The sequence below is a fragment of the Bos javanicus genome, chromosome 28, assembly GCF_032452875.1.
Source record: "Bos javanicus breed banteng chromosome 28, ARS-OSU_banteng_1.0, whole genome shotgun sequence".
NCBI lineage: Eukaryota > Metazoa > Chordata > Mammalia > Artiodactyla > Bovidae > Bos > Bos javanicus.
This window is the reverse complement of record NC_083895.1, coordinates 30,005,396-30,029,621: the sequence shown is the minus strand read 5'-3', so window position 1 is coordinate 30,029,621 and position 24,226 is coordinate 30,005,396. Positions and strand designations below refer to the sequence as shown.

Below are 24,226 nucleotides of genomic sequence, written 5' to 3'. Positions count from 1 at the left end.
ACACACACACAAACCCAGGGGATTTCTCCCACTCTTTCTTACTCAGAGAAGTTCCTTTTCCTGCTCATCAAACCAGAAATAAATGGCTCTTGGAGACCTTTCTGTCTGCATCCAGTGCACGTGCTTGGTGTCAGGCTAAGTTGGAATTCTTGCATGGAGAGACCAGAGGGAAGAATTGGAAAACTCATTGCCATTTCAACATTACCTTAGGATCTATTTCCTTTTCCATTCTGCCTGCTAGCATTTACTGTTCAGAGTCCTCAGGTAAATTCTCCTTCAGGGCTTTTAGCTGTGTTCAGTGAGAGACAGGAAGGAGTGAGTGTGCCCACTTCATATTAACTGGAGTCAGAACTTCTATAAGCAAGTTTTAAACACTTTGTTATGAAAAATTTGAAATCTATACAGAATTTTGAAAAACGTCTTAATATACAGAACCCCTATGCATCCATTACTCAGCTTCGTTATTTATCAACATTTGGTCAATCCTTCATCTGTAACTTTCCACTTCCACTGTCACTTGACTTTTAAATGTAAAACTCAGATGTTACTTCATGTGGTTAATTTCTATAATATTTGTGTGTATTTGAAATTAATGTGTAATATGCAACTGTTCAGTATTCTGTGTTCGTTACATTAAGTTGTTGATCATGTTGATAAAAATATTTTATATCTATACTGGTTTTTAAAATATTCCTTCTGATGTGTTTTTTCTTATCCTGCACAATCCTTTTTGTAAGGTAATAATGTGTAGTTGTGTTATTTGAGTCTAATATATTGTGTTGCAGGACATTGAACGTAGCTTTTTTTTTTCAACTTTAAATTTTTGGTTCAAAGTAATATTTTAAGCTGTTTTAGAAATTAACAGTTAGAAGCATTAAGACTATATATGATAAAGATATTATTCCTGTGATGTATTGTTATCATCCTAGTACATTACATATTTCAGTTCTAGCTTAAAAATCTTAAAGGTCTGAGAAATACATTTTTAAATTTGACAATAGCCATCCTAATAGGTGTGAAATAGTATATCATTGTGGTGTTGATTTACATTTTCCTAATGACTGGTGATGTTGAGCATCTTTTCATGTACTTATTGGCCATCTGTGTGTCTTCTTTGGAAAAATGTCTGTTCAAGTTCTTTGCCCATTTTTGAGTTGGATTACTCTTATTTTTTTTAATTTCATGGCTGCAGTCACCATCTGCAGTGATTTTGGAGCCCCCCAAAATAAAGTCTGACACTGTTTCCCCATCTGTTTCCCATGAAGTGATGGGACCAGATGCCATGATCTTCGTTTTCTGAATGTTGAGCTTTAAGCCAACTTTTTCACTCTCCTCTTTCACTTTCATCAAGAAGCTTTTTAGTTCATCTTCACTTTCTCCCATAAGGGTAGTGTCATCTGCATATCTGAGGTTATTGATATTTCTCCAGGCAATCTTGATTCCAGTTTGTGCTTCTTCCAGCCCTGAGTTTCTCATGATGTACTCTGCATAGAAGTTAAATAAGCAGGGTGACAATATACAGCCTTGACATACTCCTTTTTCCTATTTGGAACCAGTCTGTTGTTCCATGTTCAGTTCTAACTGTTGCCTCCTGACATGCGTATAGGTTTCTCAAGAGGCAGGCCAGGTGGTCTGGTATTCCCATCTCTTTCAGAATTTTCCACAGTTGATTGTGATCCACACAGTCAAAGGCTTTGGCATAGTCAATAAAGCAGAAATCCATGTTTTTCTGGAACTCTCTTGCTTTTTCAGTAATCCAGCAGATGCTGGCAATATGATCTCTGGTTCCTCTGCCTTTTCTAAAACCAGCTTGAACATCTAGAAGTTCACGATTCACCAGTTGTTGAAGCCTGGCTTGGAGAATTTTGAGCATTCTGTATGTGAGAGTTGGACTGTGAAGAAAGCTGAGCGCTGAAGAGTTGATGCTTTTGAACTGTGGTGTTGGAGAAGACTCTTGAGAGTCCCTTGGACTGCAAGGAGATCCAAACAGTCCATTCTAAAGGAGATCAGCCCTGGGTGTTCTTTGGAAGGAATGATGCTAAAGCTGAAACTCTAATACTTTGGTCACCTCATGCGAAGAGTTGACTCATTGGAAAAGACTCTGATGCTGGGAGGGATTGGGGGCAGGAGGAGAAGGGGACGACAGAGGATGAGATGGCTGGATGGCATCACCGACTCGATGGACGTGAGTTTGAGTGAATTCTGGGAGTTGGTGATGGACAGGGAGGCCTGTCGTGCTGCATTTCATAGGGTTGCAAAGAGTTGGACACAACTGAGCGACTGAACTGAACTGAACTCTTAATTTGTTGTTCAGATGTAGGAGTTCTTTATGTATTCTGGATATTAATCCTTATTTGAAAATATTTTTTCCCTCTGTGTGGGTTGTGTTTTCATTCTCTTGGTATTCTAATTTCATGCACAAAAGTTTTTATTTTGATGAAATCAATATATTTTTTATTTTGTTACCTGTGCTTTTGATGTTCAATCCAAGAAGCCGTTGCCAAACTCAGTATTATAAAGATGTTTTCCCTGTGTTTTCTTCTAAGGGTTTTACAGCTTTAGCTCTTATGCTTAAATGTATGGTGAATTTTAATTTCTGCATGTGGTGTAAGCTAAGAGTTCATCTTCATTCTTTGGCATGTGGACATGTAGTTTTTCCACACTGTTGAAAAGAGGTCCTCTCTTTGTTGAATGTCTTGGTACCCTTGCTGAAAATCAGTTGACCATATATGTGAAGGTTTATTATTGGGCTATTTTATGCCATTTATGTCTGTCTTTATGCCATATCATACTGTTTTGATAGCTATAGCTTTGTAGTAGGTTTTGAAATCAGGAAGTAAGGGTTCACCAACTTTGTTCATCTTGTTTTCCAAGATTGTTTAGGCTATTTGGGGTCCCTTGAGATTCCACATGAATTTTTTAAAAAGAGTTTACTTTTTTTTTTTTTTAAGAGCTCTTTTATGTTTAAAGCAAAATCCAGAAGAAGGTACAGAGATTTCCCATATACCCTCTGCCCTTATGCATATTTTTCATGGTTTTCATGTGACTGTTTTCCCCTTCTTGTTGTTCTGCATTGCTTTTGGGGAAAATATTGGGAGATAGAAATGTAGGCATTCTCTAATGACTTCAGCAACTCCTCTGTTTGTTATCTTAAAATCGTATATATGCAAACCTTAACCTAACACTTTATACTTTGGTTTGTTGATAAAGATTACATTTTATATTCTGAGAGTTGACAGAAAATTCCAAGTGAATAATCAAATATTGGTTAACAGCACATTATTGGATTATCCTATAATAAGAATTGTTTAAACAGAAATATTTTAAGTGACATTTTTTTTATATAGGAGGATTTTGTGACTGCTGGTGTTGCCAAAAATATAGCTAAGTCACCATAAAAATTTTGAGGCTTAGGGCTTGAAATTGAAATGTATCTTAATTTTGGATAAACCAAAGGTGTTTAGAGGAGGTGGAGAGTTAAAAATGTTTCTTCACAGTGCATCTTCTAGACTACTTCTGTTCCTCTTCACTTCTACAGACCCTGGCCTTTGCTTGTACAAGTCAGTACTTTCTTGACACTAATTTCTTTAGAGCAGTGCTTAGCTTTCCTTACTAATAAGTGATTTTTTTTTCATTTGATAGTTTTCTGTAATGGTTCTTCAGTTCATTAAAACTATTTGTTTACCATTATAACTCTATAGGTACCTAATTTCCAAGACTTGAATCAAAAGTTGGAGACATTCTTTTATGGAAATTCTAAGTATTGGAAGAAGCTTATTCATCTCAATACATTAGCACATACTACTGGTTTTAGAAAATTTATATTGATTACGATTATTTGTGTTGTTTCCTGGGTGGTGTTTTTTTGTTTTAAATAGACTTCCTTTGTTCTTTTGTGCAGTTGTTCAAGGAAGGGAAATTGCTACTCATTTCTTCTTCCCTCCCTCACCAGATGTGAGTTTCAGATTTTATAATTGCAGTAATAAAAACTGTGTGTGTGTGTGTGTGTGTGCAGTGCAGGTGTGTGTGTGTGTAAGGCAAGTATGTGTGTGTGTTTTGAGAAAGTGAACTTTGGAGGTTCTTAGATGATTGAAGGAATGTTTCACAGAGTTTCAGAGAGTTGCATACTATGAGATACTGACTTGTTTTTCTGTAGCAGGCATATAACAAAAGTTCTGTGTAAAACCTAACATTTCTGTGACATGATTCTTGTGCATAGTTTTTTTTTTTTTTTTTTTACTATTAGTGACTTCTATGACTTAAATTAACTTTACATTACCAACATCATTAAAATAGTTCTCTCTCTGCTATTGAAAAATACTCACTTCTCAGAACAGAATGAGCTGAAGTGTGAGGTTTCCTTATTTATACTGTCAGTAATGTCACTTTGAGGTATGAAAATACATCTTTTCTAGACATGAATGTTAATCTCTACTGTGTTTTGGCAGTCATCCTGGTGTCTTCATTGCGGAACTTTCAATCTGACTCATTTCATCTAAAGGAAATGTATGCAGATGTTTTAAAAAATTATTTGGCATAATTAAAATCTGACATTTTACTGCATATTTAGAAGTGTCATAGTTGTACAGCAAAGATTATATTTCTGGTAGCTTATCCCATTCCTCAGATAAAATGACAAAGGCTTCTAAGACAGTGTATTCAGCCAAGATCTTTTGTAAGGAATGCTTAGCTTTTTCCCACTCTCAGTAAATCGTCCTTGAATTCTTTCTTGAGCCCTTTCTGCTTTTCCACCTAGTGTAATTTTTTCTTTCTTTGAATCTGTTTCTATGTTGTAGTAACACCTTTTCCCCTGTTTTGCATTATGGTTATTTGAATAGTTGTTTTAGGTTCACTACCAAGTTATAAGTTATTATAGGCACACTATATCTCACTCATCTTTGTGTCTCCTGCAGTGCCTTCACAGTACCTTGTTCAATAAATAACTAAAGACTTAAATGAAATAATGGCAACTGGACATTTTAGATTATATCAAATTTTCTTAAGCCAATGAGGCTAATGTAGTTTGTTATGTCATTAATAGCCAATCAGGATGACTTTCTTCTTCCAAACAGTACAAAATACCTTTACATTTTGTTTTTCTGAAAAAACTCTTAAAGCCAGAAAGGGCTTAGAAATAACCACCTGTGCTGTGCATCTCCCTGCATTATTAGACAGGATAAGGCTTTTACTGGTCACATAGCAGGGTAGTAGTAGAGGTAGAAAGAGACCCTAAGTTTTCTGTTTGTACTCAAGTGTAATTGAACATTAACACTGTTATTACTGTTAGTAATAACTTCAGATCCATTAACTGGCACTTGGGATACTTAGAAGCTAAAATATGCTTCATATCTTTAGATTTGTAGTCTCTTTGGCAAGTTTGCAGGCATACATTAAAATGATTTAATAAACAAGGCACTATAATAGTGGTACAAACTGTTAATTATATAGGAATTCAGAGGAAGGGATCGAGAGTAGCAATGAGTATTTTACACAACTTTTGTAAGTTATGTAAATAAATCCCACTTGGATGAGGTGGGATTTCATTCGGGTCTAAAGAAATGCTGGTCAGAGGAGTAGTACAGAAATAGTTTGTCATGTTAAGGCATTTAGAAACAACCAAGCTAGAAACTTGATTCTTCTCACTTTCAGTCCAATAGCCTATTAAGTCAGTATTTTTATAAGTATTTGGCATTATTCAAAACACTGTATTTCTATTTAAGTCAACAAACATTTGAATGTGTCTAAGCCCAAAGTATTATATTAGGCTTTATATATTGTATTAGTTGCAGTCCTTTGTTTCTGCTTTCATGAAGACACATAAGCCCAGGTTAGTGAACTCTCAGTTCAGTTCAGTTCAGTCGCTCGGTTGTGTCCGACTCTTTGCAACCCCGTGAACTGCAGCACTCCAGGCCTCCCTGTCCATCACCAACTCCCACAGTCCACCCAGACCCATGTCCATTGAGTCGATGATGCCATCCAGCCATTTCATCCTCTGTCTTCCCCTTCTCCTGCCCTCAATCTTTCCCTGCATCAGGGTCTTTTCCAATGAGTCAGCTCTTCACATCAGGTGGCCAAAGTATTGCAGTTGCAGCTTCAACATCAATCCTTCCAATGAATACCCAGGACTGATCTCCTTTAGGATGGACTGGTTGGATCTCCTTGCAGTCCAAGGGACTCTCAAGAGTCTTCTCCAACACCACAGTTCAAAAGCATCAATTCTTCAGCACTCAGCTTTCTTTATAGTTCAAATCTTACATCCATACATGACCACTGGAAAAACCATAGCCTTGACTAGACAGACCTTTGTTGGCAAAGTAATGTCTCTGTTTTTTAATATGCTGTCTAGGTTGGTCATAACTTTCCTTCCAAGGAGTAAGCGTCTTTTAATTTCATGGCTGCAATCACCATCTGCAGTGATTTTGGAGCCCCCAAAAATAAAGTCAGCCACTGTTTCCCCATCTATTTGCCATGAAGTGATGGTCATATAGTGAACTCTATGGGCATGTAAACTATGGATATGAAATCAATTATGAAAATATTAATTACAGTAATTCTTAAAGTTTGCCCAAGGAATATTTTCACCGGCAACCTGAAATCTGCTTAAATCTGCTCTCAGAAGTCAGTGAATCTTAAATATAGCAATAGCAATGCTCGTTTTTTCCCTATTGTTTATTCTCCTGTATTCATGGCAACTGTTGCTTTCATAGATTGCATGTACTTTGGGGATAACACACACACCCTAGGCAAAGAATAAGTGTTACAAATATCAGTGAAATCAATATACTTGTTGATGTTTGTACTACTGCCTAGTGTGTATTTAATGAGTGTTCTAGGTTGTAGCTTTAGTAAAATAAATTTTAAAAATTGTATCCATCTGTGTTGTGAAACACTGAAGTAGCTGTCCCTGTACTGCAGTTGAATTGAGTGCACTGTAATTTTTAGTATATGTGAAGTGTAAATTTTAGCTAGTGTGAAGATGAAACACTTGAGGGGTATTTATGAGAACTTCATTGCTGTTTAGATTAAGTCATCTTTTCTTTTCAGTAATGTGATGAATGACTAATCAATTCAAGTATTTTGAAAGTGTAACCAGTCATTAGAAAGCATAACATTAGGTAGAACAAATCTTCCCAGGCAGCTCTGGTGGAGCTCAGTTGGATTGAATTAGAAAAGTATTGAAATGGTTCAGATTAAGGAAGTTATAACCTTTTGTTGTTGTTTAATAAAAATAACATTCTACTTAAAAATAACATTGAATGAAAGGATTAATATTACATCTAACCTAAATATATTATTTTATACCTAAAAAAAAACCTAGATGAAACAAATGCCCCTTTTTGCAAGTAAGGAAAGATAAAGCATGTAGATTGGGAATATGGAACAAAAGAAAATAAATGCAGTTTAATATTCTAATGGTCCTCAGAAAACCAACAATGAACTCTTGAAAAATAAACAAATACTGTCAAACTCATTAACTATAGGGTATCAGTTCAGTTCAGTCACTCGGGACACGTCCGACTGTTTGTGACCCCATGGACTACAGCACGCCAGGCCTCCCTGTCCATCACCAACTCCTGGAGCTTACTCAGACTCACGTCCATCGAGTCAGTGATGCCATCCAACCATCTCATCCTCTGTCGTCCACGTCTCCTCCCGCCTTCAACCTTTCCCAATATTAGGGTCTTTTCCAGTGAGTCAGTTCTTTGCATCAGGTGGCCAAAGTATTGGTGCTTCAGCTTCAGCATCAGTCCTTTCAATGAATATTCAGGACTAATTTCCTTTAGGATTGACTGGTTTGATCCCCTTGCAGTTCAAGGGACTCTCAAGAGTCTTCTCCAAAACCACAGTTCAAAAGCATCAATTCTTCGGCACTCAGCTTGCTTTATCGTCCTATTTACCTATAGTCCTATATACCTATAGTGTATATATGAATTAAATTAGATTTTTTACCTATCGTATTAATATAAATGGAAAGATTGAGACTAGAAAATACAGGAGAAGGAATACCCTCATACACTGCTGGTGGGTATGTAAATTGAAGTGTCAGTGTTGAAGGATAATTTGTCAGTATCAAAGTTAAAAATGGGGTTAGAGAAGGGGAGGATGGGAGTTTAAGGTTAACAGATGCAAATTTTTATATATAGGATGGATAAACAGCAAGGTCCTACTATATAGCACAGGAACAGGATATTCAATATCCTGTGACAAACCGTAGTGGAAAAGATGTGAAGAATATATATATGTGCATGTATACATAGTTTCTTTATATATTTCTCTACAACAACATTTTCAACAAAAATGTATTCCTATATTACTATTGTAGAAAAAGTGCAAGTAGTCTTGCTTACTTCATACAACAATCTATATCATGTCCAGCAAAACAATATTCCCATCATTTCCCTTTCTTTAGACGCTTCATTTATTGCCTTCCACTTATTCAGTTACACCCTGGGCAGAAGGAAAAGTAAATGTGGTTCCCTAGGTTCAGTGACTCTGGCCATGCAAAACTTCTGGGAAATTCTCTCTGGGGTATAAGTTTGAATGAAATGGCAAGTCAGAGGGGCAAGATGTCACCATGGACCAAGGCCTCAAACTGAATCTTATTATTTGCCATGTAATTTATCTGCTTCGGTGAAGCTTCATTATACTGACTAATATGGGAGATTAAAATTATAAACCACTTTGTAGATTGCCAGTTTAATTTACCGTGAGAACTAGAAACACCCATCTTCAGATCAACATGCTCTCTCTTTAAAGGCAGTCTAAACAGGAAGCAGAATTATGATCACAATTACTAAGTGAACATCGGTTCGGTTCAGTTCAGTTGCTCAGTCGTGTCTGACTCTCTGCGACCCCATGGACTGCAGCATGCCAGGCCTCCCTGTCTATCACCAGCTCCAGGAGTTTACTCAAACTCATATCCATTGAGTCGGTGATGCCATCCAACCATCTCATCCTCTGTCATCCGCTTCACTTTCATCAAGAGGTTCTTTAATTCTTCTTCACTTTCTGCCAGAAGGGTGATGTCATCTGCATATCTGAGGTTATTGATATTTCTCTCGACAATCTTGGTTCCAGCTTGTGCTTCCTCCAGTCCAGCACTTCTCATGATGTGCTCTGCATATAAGATAAATAAGCAGGGTTACAATATACAGCCTTGAGTACTCCTTTCCTAATTTGGAACCAGTCTCATGTCCAGTTCTAGCTGTTGCTTCTTACCTGCATACGGATTTCTCAGGAGGCAGGTCAAGTTGTCTGGTACTCCCATCTCTTGAATAATTTTCCTCAGTTTGTTGTGATCCACATAGTCAAAGGCTTTAGCATAGTCAGTGAAGGAGAAATAGATGTTTTTCTAGAACTCTCTTGCTTTTTTGATGATCCAGTGGATGTTGGTAATTTGATCTCTGGCTCCTCTGCCTTTTCTAAATCCAGCTTGAACATCTGGAAGTTCACAGTTCACGTACTGTTGAAGCCTGGCTTGGAGAATTTTGAGCGTTACTTTGCTAGCATGTGAGATGAGTGCAATTGTGTAGTAGTTTGAGCATTCTTTGGCATTGCCTTTCTTTGGGATTATAATGAAAACTGACCTTTTCCCGTCCTGTGGCCACCGCTGAGTTTTCCACATTTGCTGGCATATTGAGTGTAGCACTTTCACAACATTATCTTTTAGGATTTGAAATAGCCAAGTGGAATTCCATCACCTCCACTAGCTTTGTTTGTAGTGATGCTTCCTAAGGCCCACTTGACTTCTCATTGCAGGATGTCTGGCTCTAGGTGAGTGATCACACCATCGTGGTTATCTGGGTCTTGAAGATCTTTTTTGTGTAGTTCTGTGTATTGTTGCCACCTCTTCTTAATGTCTTTTGCTTCTGTTAGGTTCATACCATTTCTGTCCTTTTTTGTGCCCATCTTTGCGTGAAATGTCCCCTTGGTGTATCTAATTTTCTTGAAGAGGTCTCTAGTCTTTTTCATTCTGTTGTTTTCCTCTATTTCTTTGCATTGATCACCGAGAAAGGCTTTCTTATCTCCTTGCTGTTCTTTGGAACTCTGCATTCAAATGGGTGTGTCTTTCCTTTTCTCTGGTTTTCGGTTCTCTTCTTTTCATAGTTATTTATGACCTCCTCAAAGAATCATTTTGCCTTTTTGCATTTCTTTTTCTTGGAGATGATTTGTTCACTGCCTCCTGTACAATGTCACGAACCTCCGTCCATAGTTTTTCAGGCACTGTCTGTCAAATCGAATCCCTTGAATCTATTTGTCACTTCCACTGTATAATTGTAAGGGATTTGATTTAGGTCATATCTGAATGGTCTAATGGTTTTCCTGACTTTCTTCAATTTAAGTGAGCATAGAAATAGAATAAAGGAGAGTTAAGTGTATAATTAAGATACTTAATGATTAAGGCTCTGATGGCCTACTGAATCCAATTCTGTGGTTAGTATACAGCTGCCATTCAGATGACTATGAAGTTGTGAGTACTCGAGATATTGCTGATTTTACAATGTAGTTCTCAGAGAGCAGCTGTATTTCCAGGTTCATGGAGTTCGCTGGACCATGACCTGTATAAACTAGCTGTGACAGATACTGTATTAAATATTAGATACTGTATTAAAGTCTAGAAATACAGATATAAAGAACACTTAGTCCTTGTTTTCTCAGAATCTTAGTTCATGTAAACTAAACACTTTGAAAGCTGAGGTTTTAGTTGAGGTCTGAGTTTTATTGATTGCCAAATATAGATATTTTTTAATATATATTTATTTATTTTAATTGGAGGTTAATTACTTTACAATATTGTATTTGTTTTGCCATATATCAACATGAATCTGCCACAGGTATAGATAAATCTTAGAAATACATCTTGGCCTTAGTATTATCAGATATTGCTTTTAAACAGTAGTGCTGAGTAACAAACAGAAATAGTACAAAAGAGGTTTATGTAGGCCAGTGTCTGGAGTGCAAGAGCCAAGCAGTTGTTCTTTAAATGTGCAGTTGTTCTTTACATGTGCAGTTGTCAGAGGTCATAAATACCAGGAGCATAACATAGAGTGTAAGCAGATATTTTAAGTCAGCCTCAGGATAAAGTCTGGAGCATAGTTTTAAACATGAAATGCTATGTCATAAAAATCTCCGTCTGATATCTTACCCATTTCCCAACCCTGACAGCACTGTTGGTATTACTTACTTTTATTCGTATTGGTATAGGACACACACTATTGGTGTGTCCTTCCAGAGTTGCTTAATAAGAATATACAAATATGCATTCTTCTTTCCCCTCTTTTTACATGAAGGGTAGTGTACTACATATGCTATCCCACACCTTGCTTTAGTAAGACAACAGTATGTTTTGAAAATCTTTACAAATATATACATAGTTTTTTCTTTTTCTTTTAATCTCTATGTGTTATTGCCTTGTGTGTATTATCATAGTTTAAGCAGTTCTCTCTTGATTCTCTTTGGGGTGATTTTTAGTCTTCTGCTGTTTGTTTCATGGGCTTCTCTGGTGGCTCAGATGGTAAAGAATCTGCTTTTAATGTAGGAGACACAGGTTCAATCCCTGGGTTGAAAAGATCCCCTGGAGAAGGAAGTGGTTCCCCACTCCAGTATTCTTGCCTGGGGAGTTACATGGACAGAGGAGCCTGGCAGGCTATAGTCCATGAGGTCACAAAGAGGCGGGTTTGTTATACTTATGATGAAATGAATAACTGTCTATATGTGTAATTTCAGAGGTGTGCAAGTGTATCAGTAGTGTATTAAATCAGAAGTGTAATTGCTACGTCATTGTATGCAACTTATTTGGGTGATTTTGATGGATATTACCAAATTGCCCTCCATCAGATCAGATCAGATCAGTCGCTCAGTCGTGTCCGACTCTTTGCGACCCCATGAATCTCAGAACACCAGGCCTCCCTGTCCATCACCAACTCCCGGAGTTCACCCAGACTCACGTCCATCGAGTCAGTGATGCCATCCAACCATCTCATCCTCTGTCGTCCCCTTCTCCTCCAGCCCCCAATCCCTCCCAGCATCAGAGTCTTTTCCAATGAGTCAACTCTTCGCATGAGGTGGCCAAAGTACTGGAGTTTCAGCTTTAGCACCATTCCTTCCAAAGAAATCCCAGGGCTGATTTCCTTCAGAATGGACTGGTTGGATCTCCTTGCAGTCCAAGGGACTCTCAAGAGCCTTCTCCAACACCACAGTTCAAAAGCATCAATTCTTCAGCGCTCAACCTTCTTCACAGTCCAACTCTCACATCCACACATGACCACAGGAAAAACCATAGCCTTGACTAGACGGACCTTTGTTGGCAAAGTAATGTCTCAGCTTTTGAATAGGCTGTCTAGGTTGGTCATAACTTTCCTTCCAAGGAGTAAGCGTCTTTTAATTTCCTGGCTGCAGTCACCATCTGTAGTGATTTTGGAGCCCCCAAAAATAAAGTCAGCCACTGTTTCCCCATCTACTTCCCATGAAGTGGTGGGACCGGATGCCGTGATCTTCGTTTTCTGAATGTTGAGCTTTAAGCCAACTTTTTCACTCTCCACTTTCACTTTCATCAAGAGGCTTTTGAGTTCCTCTTCACTTTCTGCCATAAGGGTGGTGTCATCTGCATATCTGAGGTTATTGATATTTCTCCTGGCAATCTTGATTCCAGTTTGTGTTTCTTCCAGTCCAGCGTTTCTCATGATGTACTCTGCATATAAGTTAAATAAACAGGGTGACAATATACAGCCTTGACGAACTCCTTTTCCTATTTGGAACCAGTCTGTTGTTCCATGTCCAATTCTAACTGTTGCTTCCTGACCTGCATACAAATTTCTCAAGAGGGAGATCAGGTGTTCTGGTATTCCCATCTCTTTCAGAATTTTCCACAGTTTATTGTGATCCACACAGTCAAAGGCTTTGGCATAGTCAATAAAGCAGAAATAGATGTTTTTCTGGAACTCTTTTGCTTTTTCCATGATCCAGCAGATGTTGGCAATTTGATCTCTGGTTCCTCTGCCTTTTCTAAAACCAGCTTGAACATCAGGAAGTTCATGATTCACATATTGCTGAAGCCTGGCTTGGAGAATTTTAAGCATTACTTAACTAGCGTGTGAGATGAGTGCAATTGTGCGGTAGTTTGAGCATTCTTTGGCATTGCCTTTCTTTGGGATTGAAATGAAAACTGACCTTTTCCTGTCTTGTGGCCACTGCTGAGTTTTCCAAATTTGCTGGCATATTGAGTGCAGCACTTTCACAGCATCATCTTTCAGGATTTGGAATAGCTCAACTGGAATTCCATCACCTCCACTAGCTTTGTTCGTAGTGATGCTTTCTAAGGCCCACTTGACTTCACATTCCAGGATGTCTGGCTCTAGGTCAGTGATCTCACCATCGTGATTATCTGGGTCATGAAGATCTTTTTGTGCAGTTCTTCTGTGTATTCTTGCCATCTCTTCTTAATATCTTCTGCTTCTGTTAGGTTCTGATCTCCTTTTGAAGTGTGGCTTTTATATTTATTTTGCTGCGAACAGTTAATTAAGGAGAAGGCAATGGCACCCCACTCCAGTACTCTTGCCTGGAAAATCCCATGGACGGAGGAGCCTGGTAGGCTGCGGTCCATGGGGTCACGAAGAGTCGGACACGACTGAGCGACTTCACTTTCACTTTTCACTTTCATGCATTGGAGAAGGAAATGGCAACCCACTCCAGTGTTCTTGCCTGGAGAATCCCAGGGATGGCGGAGCCTGGTGGGCTGCTGTCTATGGGGTCGCACAGAGCCAGACATGACTGAAGCAACTTAGCAGCAGCAGCAGCAAGGGTTATAATTTTAATATTTGTATTACATTGTAGTCTGTTATAAAATTGTTTATCTTTCTATGGTTGGACACTTGATCTCCTTTTGAAGTGTGGCTGTTATATTTTTTGCTGCAAACAGTTAAAGTGATTCCCCTTCCTTGGGTTGTTTATTTGGAATCGAGAATTTTAGGATCTACTGTAGGTTTTTGTACTAATTAGCTATGAGTAAACTGCATAACTTATCTGGATCTTTGTTCCTTCACCTGTAAAATAGGGATGTTTAATTAAGTGGTTTTCTGGTTCTGTGCCCCTTTGAAATTTACCAAAAGCGATACCTTAAGCATAATAGTTTAACAATAATAGATATGGAAACACAGTAATGTTATACTGTTACAGGTTTTTATTTGTTTGTTTTTAACTAACTTGTTCTGTTTCTTGTTGCATGGATAATGCTTTTCTTCGTAACAGAATTGTCTTTTACTTGCTTCCCCTGACATTTCTTGATTAGAAATACCTCTTCATCTTTTTTCAGTTCACATAAAAGCTATTTTTTAGAGGCATGATTTTTTTAGGAGAAGGATGGGGACTCTTAGGGAAGAGAAAAATACACTGGTTTTGATTTTATTTAATCCATGTCATAAGTGTACATGTTAATTTTCATTACTACATAACTGCTGCCGATTGGCCTATTCAGTTTTCCAGACTCAGTTGGAAAGTGAATCTCCTTAAATCTGTTTAAATGTTTTCTCATCAAAAATTAGCACATTCAACTAGTTACACCATTTCTTCAGTACGAAGCTGGGAATTAAATTATAATAGTCTGTGCTCAGTGAGATAATTTTTTCCCTCAGTTTACTTGACATCTTTGGAAATTACACTAGAGAAGATGAATAGATATATATTTTGATGTGTACTTTGGGGAATGAGATTAAAATCAGTGGTGAAATGAGATGTAGACAGTAACAACTGAATTACAATGCCCAATGTAAGTGGAATGTTCCTATAACTCAGGACCTCCAAAGTTTAAAATCCTCTGAAGCCATACCATACAGAAATGGGTTCTCAAGGCTAGTAAGTTTTGAACCATGTATATACTGTTTTAGTCTCTCCCCCTAACTGAAATAGATTAAATTTTGCTTTATCTTTTTTCACCAGTGGTATAAGAATATGAAAGAGAGAAAACAAACCCTAAAACTCCTGGAGGCAGTTGTCTCATCAGTAGATGAAACTCTTCTCTGGGGAGGAGAGATGAGCTTACTTTGTGCACAGCTGTTTAGCAGTAGAGTTGAGACTAGATCGTGAGTCATTGGATTCCTATCCCATTTTACCTTCTATATTACTTAATGTTGTCGTTATTATTTTAGTTTTTTTCCTGTTTGTCTTCCACATCTCCTATGCAGTTCGATTTTTTTTTGGCCATGCTACACAGCTTGCATGACCTTAGTTCCCCAATCAGAGATTGAACCCAGGCCTTCAGAAGTGAGAGCACAGAATCTTAACCACCGGACTGCCAGGGAAATCCCTGGTCCAGCTTTTGAATTGGTTGTTATTTGTCTTTCACATTGAAGACTTTCAAGTGCCCTTTTCTTTCTGTTGTCAGTGAGGAATAATGTTTTCACCAGATATGAGTATTTTAGTTATGCTTGTTTTTGTTATAGATAAAAGCAATGCTGTGTGTGAATGCACTTGTGGGTTTGGAAAATGTTAATTAAAAAATGAATTGGAAGTTGACTGACAGGAAGAAAACAAAAGGACAATCTTCTTGGTGCTGGAATTTGCTAGATTATATGCAATAAAATGAGGTGACTTCTAGGATAGGAAGGGATATAAGAATTGTGTTGCTGAAGCTTAGGTTATATGACATAGAAAGAACTAATTATTCCCCACTTTATCTGTAAGGGCAAGATTTAGCTCCAACTTTGATGTTGGAGCTAGGTCGAATGAAGGAGGCTAGGAGAAAGATACACTTGAGATTATAAGTATTGATCTCAGAGAAGAGTCAGTAAGCAGCTCAGGGAGACAGCGAAATAGTCTTAACTTGACTTGGACCCAGACAACAAAAGACATAGTATATTGGGGCCGAGAAACACACTTAATGCACAGAGCCAGTACCTGTGTAATTTGTAACTTGACATTTTTCATATTAAAGTAAAATTGTTAAATATTTTAAGCAGTTATAATGTAACAACCACTGTGTTAGACTGTTTTCAGAAAGGTGAAGAATAATTTTGACCTTAAAGGAAACTCAGAACCAAGTATGTTGAAGGTGGGGCAAACTTATGTATGTTACAAATATATGACTATGTGAGTATATGTACAAAATACAAGATAATTTAAATCAGGAAGAAGTAAACTATGCTTTGAGAAAATCAAAAAGGAGAAGCATGGTTACTTTTTGTGATTTAAATGAATTGCCACTACAAAAAGTCATGTAATCTAGAAGAAATGCCCGTTTCTCCTTCAGTCACCTGTGGATGGCTTTACGGTGAGTTCTTTTGGTATAGCATTTTAGCAAATCTCTCAGACGTCCATAGCTGCATCCTCACCACAGTGTCTGATCTCGGCCCAGTTGGGAGTGGCCCCTTTACAGATACATTCCTTTTTTGTTGCTCTGAAATAGCCCTGTAAGTAGTGACTGCTCCCTATATCTTAAGTCTCTACCCCTTAGTACTTCTTCGCCTATTGTAATTAATAATGCTTTATATTAAACTTTTCCTGTTCAAATTACCATATGGTTTCTTCTAATTGTACCTTGACTCATATATCAGGTTTATGGGTCGTAGTATTTGTCTCATTTGATTGTTCTGAGGATTTAATGGGATAATACATGGTATTGTCAAGTGTTTAGAATATTGTCTACCATTAAATATCTAGTGTTTATTGGCTTTAATACTGTTATTATCATCATCATCATTGTCACTGCCATTTGCTAGGAATAATATTTCTACTTTTCGTCCATAGGATGTTTCGTCTTAACTCACTTTCTGCGTTGGCAGAGCTGGCAGTGGGCTCTCGATGGTACCATGGAGGATCACAGCCCACCCAGATCAGGCGACGACTAATGATGGTGGCTTTTCTTGGAGCATCTGCAGTAACTGCAAGTACTGGTCTGTTGTGGAAAAGGTGAGTGTTAACTGACCATCCTATTCCTACGTGTACTTTTATTCTTCCAGTTGTCTCTTTTATGGAAAAGGGGTTGATTTCTGGCTTAATATTATTCTATTATATGAGTATACCGTATTTCTTTTATCAGTTTTATCTATCAGTATATATTTGGGTTGTTTCCACATTTTAGCTATTATGAGTAATGCTGCTATTAACATGAGTGCAAAAATCTCCTCATGACCCCGCTTTCAGTTCTTTTGGACATATAACCATAAGTGGAATTGCTGGATTTCATGTTAGTTCTATTTTTAATTTTTTGAGCAATCTTTTCTTGTATAACTTTTAATGAATTTCATTGCTGTTACTCCTGCTAAGCTCCAGCTGAGAATCTTTGTTTGTTTAATGTGATGGACTTTATTGATTGATAGATTTTTTAATTTTTATTTTTTGTATGTCCAGGGCCCTTGCAGAATCTCCACCATCTGCAAACAACATCAAGAGTGAACTTGGAGATAAAGGGAAGAGTAAAGAGGAAGGGGAAGATTGTAATGCTGAAAAAAAGGCTGCAGGTGTTTGTCTTGAGCCGTATCCAGAAGAGAAAAAGAAGAAACGTTCTGGATTCAGAGATAGAAAAGTATGGAACACAATCTTATAAATTAATTAGAACTATAGTTAATTATATTTTATATATAACTATATAGTTATTTTATATATAACTATATATAACTATAGTTAATTATATTTTAGAATAATGCTGTTGAGTCTTTTATCAGATATTTCAAATGATTTATATTCTCTTTGAAGTGATTCACTTCTTTGCAATTTTCCATCATGTTCTAAGGCAAATGTATTCTTTGAATGTGAAGTTAATTGGGGTAGTGAGAAGAATATAGGATTTGTAATCAAGATTAATATGTCTTTTCTTTGTTCTTCAATTCACCTATGTAAGGTGATCATTGCTTTTTGGATCTTTCTCATGTTGAATGTTCTCATATATGTGAAGTTGAGTCTGTGATATACTGATCTATGATGCCAAATTATAAAGGCAGAAGATCTCTTTGGAAGTCTACAAATCAACTACTTTTTGAGGACAGCATAAACTTTACATAACTCTAGCATTTAAAATCTTGAACAAAGTATGTTGTTGTATATAGCTTTACCTGTGAAAAGTTTTAGCTCCTCTCTAGTAATCCCTGTGATGGTGGGCGTTTGAATTATTCAGCAGACATGTGATGAAAAGTCAAAAGGCTGAATTTCTTAGACATTTTGCATATTGATATTGAAATTCTGAAAATTACCTTTACTTGTTAAAAAATATATCTAATCAATACAACAAGATAATTTGAGTTACTTTATGTGTGCTGGGGAGCATGTATAATTGCAAGTAAGAATAGTTCCTTTGAGAATTGGGATCTTCTGTTTACTTGGAGGAAGCTCTTAAATATGTCATTCCCCAAATCCACTTCTGATTAAAGTGAATTTGAACAGAATTTATGCATTACAAGTTAATTATCCATCATGCCATTGTTTCCAAAATGATACATCTATTTAATCTTTTGCCCTGAGTGAACTTAAGGAAAGTTCAAATTTATCTTGCCACCAGCAGTTTCATTTATAGTCAAATATATTGTAGGGCTAAATGACCCAAATAAACATTTATTTTTGAATCTTCTGTTTTCTGCTTCTACTTTCTACCTAGCAGTTGAGTTGACTATATCCTATACTTCACAGAAAAAATAAAAGCCATCAGTGTAGTTTACTTAATTGGTAACTCCCAAAGCTATAAACCCTTTTTAATCTAAATCTGAAATATATTCTTTATTTCACTAAAGTCTCAGTGAGTAGGCAATCATCCCATTTGTCATCTTGTCCCCCCAAACCTATTTAAACACTTATTCTTTCTGTATCCTTTTTTTTAGTTACTCTTTGTTATTCATTCCTTTACATAGTCTATATACAGACATGTTGAAGATTCTTCTCTCATTAATTAAATTATAAGCTTCATTTTTAGCTATAGTACATATATACAATGGAATATTACTCAGCCATAAAAAGGAATGTATTTGAGTCAGTTGTAATAAGATGGATGAACCTAAAACCTATTATACAGAATGAAATAAGTCAGAAAAAAACAGATATCCTATATTAATGCATAATTTGGAATCTAGAACAGTGGTATTGATGAACATATTTGCAGGGCAGCAATGAAGACTTCTGTTGGTGGCTTCCCTGGTGGCTCAGATGCTAAAGAATCTGCCCACATTGTGGGAGACCTGGGTTCAATCCCTGGGTAAGGAAGATCCCCTGGAGAAGGGAATGGCAACCCACTCCAGTATTCTCGCCTGAAAAATTCCATGGACAGAGGAGCCTGGAGGGCTACAGTCCATGGGGTTGCAAAGAATTGGACATGACGGAGTGACTAACACTTTCAGTTTCAATTGAGACACAGACATAGAGAACAGACTATGGATACAGGGAGAGGGAAAGTAGAGAGTGGGACGAATGGAGAGAGTAGCATGGAAACATATACATTACCATATGTAAAATAGATAGCCAGTGGGAATTTGCTGTATTACTCAGGGAACTCCGACTGGGGCTCTGTGACAACCTTTCATCAAGGTGGGATGGGGTGGGAGGTGGGATAGAGGTTCAAGAGGAAGAGGACATAGGTATACCTGTGGCTGATTGATGTTGATATATGGCAGAAACCAACATAATATTGTAAAGCAATTATCTTTCAATTAAAAAATAATAAGCTTCATTTTTGTTCTTGCACTTTTTTCTAGATACTGTTCTATTCAGATTTTTACCCTGGAATACCAAACTGCTACCATCTTTACATGCTGCCTTTGATATCATCATGCCTGCATGCTCAGTAGCTCAGTCATGTCCGTGGCTCAGTCTTTGTGACCCCGTGGCCTGTAGCCCACCAAGCTCCTCTGTTCATGGGGTTTTCCAGGCAAGAATACTGGAGTGGGTTGCATTTCCTCTTCTGGGGATCTTCCCACCTCTCGTGTCTCCTACATTGCAGGCCGATTCTTTACCTCTGAGCCATCATTTTCATGTAAACTTTTTGCTTTTGTTCTTTTATGTTCTCTTGATTTTTCTGTAATATTTTAAATATCCAATGAGAAAAATAGAGACTACTATAATAAATATACATGTACCCACAACTCATTTTTATCAGGTTTTAACATTTGGCTAAATTTGCTTCATTTTTGTGTGTTTTCCTCTTTTTGTAAGAAGAAGCAGTGAATATAAAAAATACATTGTTGTGTACTCTCCTGACCTCATTTTTCTCGCCTCCTCTTCAGATGTAAACAAGTGTCCTGAATTTGTTTTTATTCCTGTGCATGGCCTGGTTGTCTTGTGTGTTTTATGTTAATTTAAACAAATTCTCAAGTACAAAGGTCTAGGACTGTCCTATCACTTAGTTCATGGCATACTATTGTTGTTAGTTTGTGCATGCTTCTCTTTTTTATTTTATTTAGCTTTGTTTTATTTTTTAGCTTTAATTTTACTGTCCCTTTTGAAACCTCAAGTTCTGAAGTCTGAAAAATTCTTACACATTGCTTCAGTACTGATTCACTGTCATTTCTTTTCTTTTGGAATTCTTTTTAAATGTCCTTTCTTTTCTCTTGAATCCTTACAATGTATCCTGTATATCTGTTAAATATTTTTCATATTTTTTCCTCGTTAGTTCTTCCAGTACTCCCCCAAGGTCTCTCTTCTTTTTCTTCCAATATTTTTTGTGGTAAACACATGTACTGTAACATTTACCATCTTAACCAGTTTTGAGTGTACAGTTTAGTGGTAATAAAAACATTCATAATATTGTGCAACCATCACCATCATCCATCTTCATAACTGTTTCATCTTATAACACTGAAAATCTATACCCATGAAACATAACTCCGTACTATCCCCTCTCCCCGATCCCCCTAGCAACCACCATTCCACTTTCTATGATTTTTGAATATCTAAGAAAGAAAAACCTTATGCAAGTGGATTTGTATAGTATTTGTATTTTTGTAATTGGTTTATTGCACCTGGTTCTCAAGGCTTATCACGGTGTAGCATGTGTCAGAATTTCTTAGGGCTGAGTAGTATTCCACTGTATGTATATACCATGTTTTGCTTATCCATTCATCTGCTTATGGATATTTAAGTTGCTTCCACATTTTAGCTATCATAAATAATGATGCTCTGAACATGGGTATATACATATCTCTTTGAGACCTTGCTTTTCATTCTTTGGGGTATATACCCAGAAGTGAAATTGCTTTCAGTTCAGTTCAGTCGCTCAGTCGTGTCCGACTCTTTGCGACCCCACGAATCACAGCACGCCAGGCCACCCTGTCCATCACCATCTCCCGGAGTTCACTCAGACTCATGTCCATCGAGTCAGTGATGCCATCCAGCCATCTCATCCTCTGTCGTCCCCTTCTCCTCCTGCCCCCAATCCCTCCCAGCATCAGAGTCTTTTCCAATGAGTCAACTCTTCGCATGAGGTGGCCAAAGTACTATCATATGGTAATTCTATTTTCAGTTGTGTGTTTTTTTTTTAATGGAAGTGCTTGTTTTTATGGAAGCACTGTTTTTGGCAGTGCTGCACCATTTGACGTTCCCACCAGCAAGGGTTCCTCTTTTACCACATCTTTGCTAACACGTGTTATTTTTTTGTTTTTTTGATATTAGCCATCCTAATGGATCTGAGATAGTATCTTGATGTAGTTTTCATTTGCATTTCCCTGATGATCAATGATGTTGAGCATTTTTTCAAGTGCTTTTTGGCCATTTGTATATCTTCTTTGGAGAAATGTCTGTTCACATCCTTTGCCCATTTTAAAATTTTCTTTAATGGAATTTTAGTAGTTTTCTATATGATCTAATTGCTAATTCCTGCAGATTACCTTTTTACTCTATTGATATTATTGTTTGATGTACAGCAGGTTTTTTTTAACTTATATATGGTACCTTTTTTTTGGCCACTTTATTTTTTTAATTGAAGGATAATTGCTTTACAGAATTTTGTGGTTTTCTGCCAAACATCAACAATAGTCAGCCATAGGTACACCCATGAAGTCTTTCTTTTTTTTCTATTGTTGCATATGCTTTTGGCATCACATCCAGGAAAGCACTGTTAAATCTAGTGTCTTGAAGCTTTGTTCTGCGTTTTCTTCTAAGAGTTTTGTAGTTTTAGATCTTTCATTTTGGTCTTTGATTCACTGTGTGTTAATTTTTGATTATGGAGTTAGATAAGGGTGCAACTTCATCTTTTTAAAAAGTTTTCTTGTTTTTTTCTTTTTTGGCTACATCTCAAGCATACAGAACTTCCCTGACTAGGGATCAAACCCGTGCCCACTGCAGTGGAATTGGAAGTCTTAACCGTTGGACCACCAGGGATGCCCCCAACTTCATTTTTTTGTATGTTTTTTGTTTTGTATGTGGATATCTTGTTTTCCCAATACTATTTGTCAAAAAGACTGTCCTTTCTCCACTGAATGATTTTGGCACCCTTGTCAAAAATCATTTGATGATGTACATGAGGGTTTATTTCTGGGCTTTCTTTTCTGTTTGTTTGGTGTATATGCCTATCTTTATGCCAATACCACATTCTTCTTATGAGTGTAATAAGTTTTGAAATCAGAAAGTTAAGAGTCCTCCAACTTTGTTCTTCTTTCAAAATTATGTTGGTTCTTTGAAGTCCCTTGAGATTCCATGATGAACACAGATTTTTTCTATACCTTGGCTATTGTGAACAAAGCTGCAGTGAACATGGAATACAGATACCGCTTTGAGATGCGGATTTCATTTCCTTTGGCTGTATACCCAAAAGCTGGATTATTGGGTCATATGGTAGTTCTATTTTTAATTTCTTGAGGAACCTCCATACTGTTTTCCATAATGACTGAATCAATTTAACATTTACACAAGCAGTGCAGAAGTGTCCGCTTTTCTCGATACCCTCACCAATACTTGTTATCTATCTTCTTTAAAAAAACAAACTTTTTATTTTACATTGGAGTATAGTTGATTAGCAATATTATGTTAATTTCAGGTGTACAGCACTGTGATTCAGTTTACACATGCCAAGTATCTATTTCAAATTCTTTTTTCATTTAGGTTATTATAGAATATTGAGCAGAATTCCCTGTGGTATACAGTATTCCTTGTTCATTATCTGTTTTAAATGTAGCAGTGTATACATGTCAGTCCCAAACTCCGAGTCTGTCCCTCCCCTCACCATGAGTTTGTTCTCTTAAGTCTATGAGTCTGTTTCTATTTTGCAAATAAATTCATTTGTATCATTTACATAGATTCATACATAAGCCAATATCATATGATATTTGTTCTTCTGACTTACTTTACTTCATATGATAAACTCCAGGTCCATCTGTGTTGCTATAAATGGCATTATTTCATTCTTTTTAATGGCTGAGTAATATTCCCTTGAGTATAGGTACCTCATCTTCTTTATCCATTCATCTGTCAATAGATGTTCAGTTTGCTTCCATCTCTTGGCTGTTGTAAACAGTACTGCATTGAACACTGGGATGCATGGATTTTTTTTTCAAACAATGTTTTTCTCCAGATATGTGCTCAGGACTGGGATTGCTGGATCATGTGGCAGCTCTATTTTTAGTTTTTTAAGGGACCTTCATAGTGTTCTCCATAGTAGCTGTACCAATTTACATTCCCATCAACAGTGTGGGAGGATTCCCTTTTTACCACACCCTCTCCAGCATTTATTGTTTGTGGACTTTTTGATGATGACCATTCTGACCGGTGTCAGGCCCTCATTATAGTTTTAGTTTGTATTTCTCTGATACTTAGCGGTGTTGAGCATCTTTTCACATGCCTTTTGGAGAAGAAACAATATTGTAACAAATTCAATACAGACTTAAAAAAAAGCTAGATTGCTAAGTGAAAAAAAAACAAAAATATAAAGTAGATCTATATTAAACTCTAAAAATGTGGAAATGCAGGAAGTCTGTTACTTTACCTATTATTTCAAACTAAAACTAATTAATAATATTCAGCAGTGTATTTTTTGGGTAACAATGAAGGATCTGATTTTCAGTCTGTAAATCACTGACTTTTAAGTTGTTCTTTTTCTACCTTTATCTTACATATGATTGACTTAACATTTTAGTTGACAAAGCCATCTTTGGAAGTAGCTGTAGCTTATACCCTAAATATTGCAAACTGATTATTTTTGTTTTGTAGCTGGTATGACGCAGCAGATGTAGTAAAATATAAAATGCCTTTGGTTTAAGACTTCTAGCTAAGTTTCAAGGCTGCTAAGGGGTTGAAAGGCTGCTAAGGGAATGCTTAGTGT

General features: G+C 36.9%; 1 protein-coding gene across 2 annotated transcripts in view; it reads left to right on the top strand.

Annotated features, from left to right (window-relative positions):
• Positions 1–24,226, top strand: part of MICU1 (mitochondrial calcium uptake 1) — a 217,163-nt gene that overhangs the window by 21,764 nt on the left and 171,173 nt on the right. For both annotated transcript variants that reach the window (XM_061405282.1, XM_061405281.1), the window contains exons 2-3: positions 16,741–16,902; positions 17,344–17,518. In XM_061405282.1, coding sequence (XP_061261266.1) covers positions 16,742–16,902; positions 17,344–17,518 — 336 coding nt within the window. In that variant the 5' untranslated portion in view covers position 16,741. The remainder of the gene's footprint in view (positions 1–16,740; positions 16,903–17,343; positions 17,519–24,226) is intronic.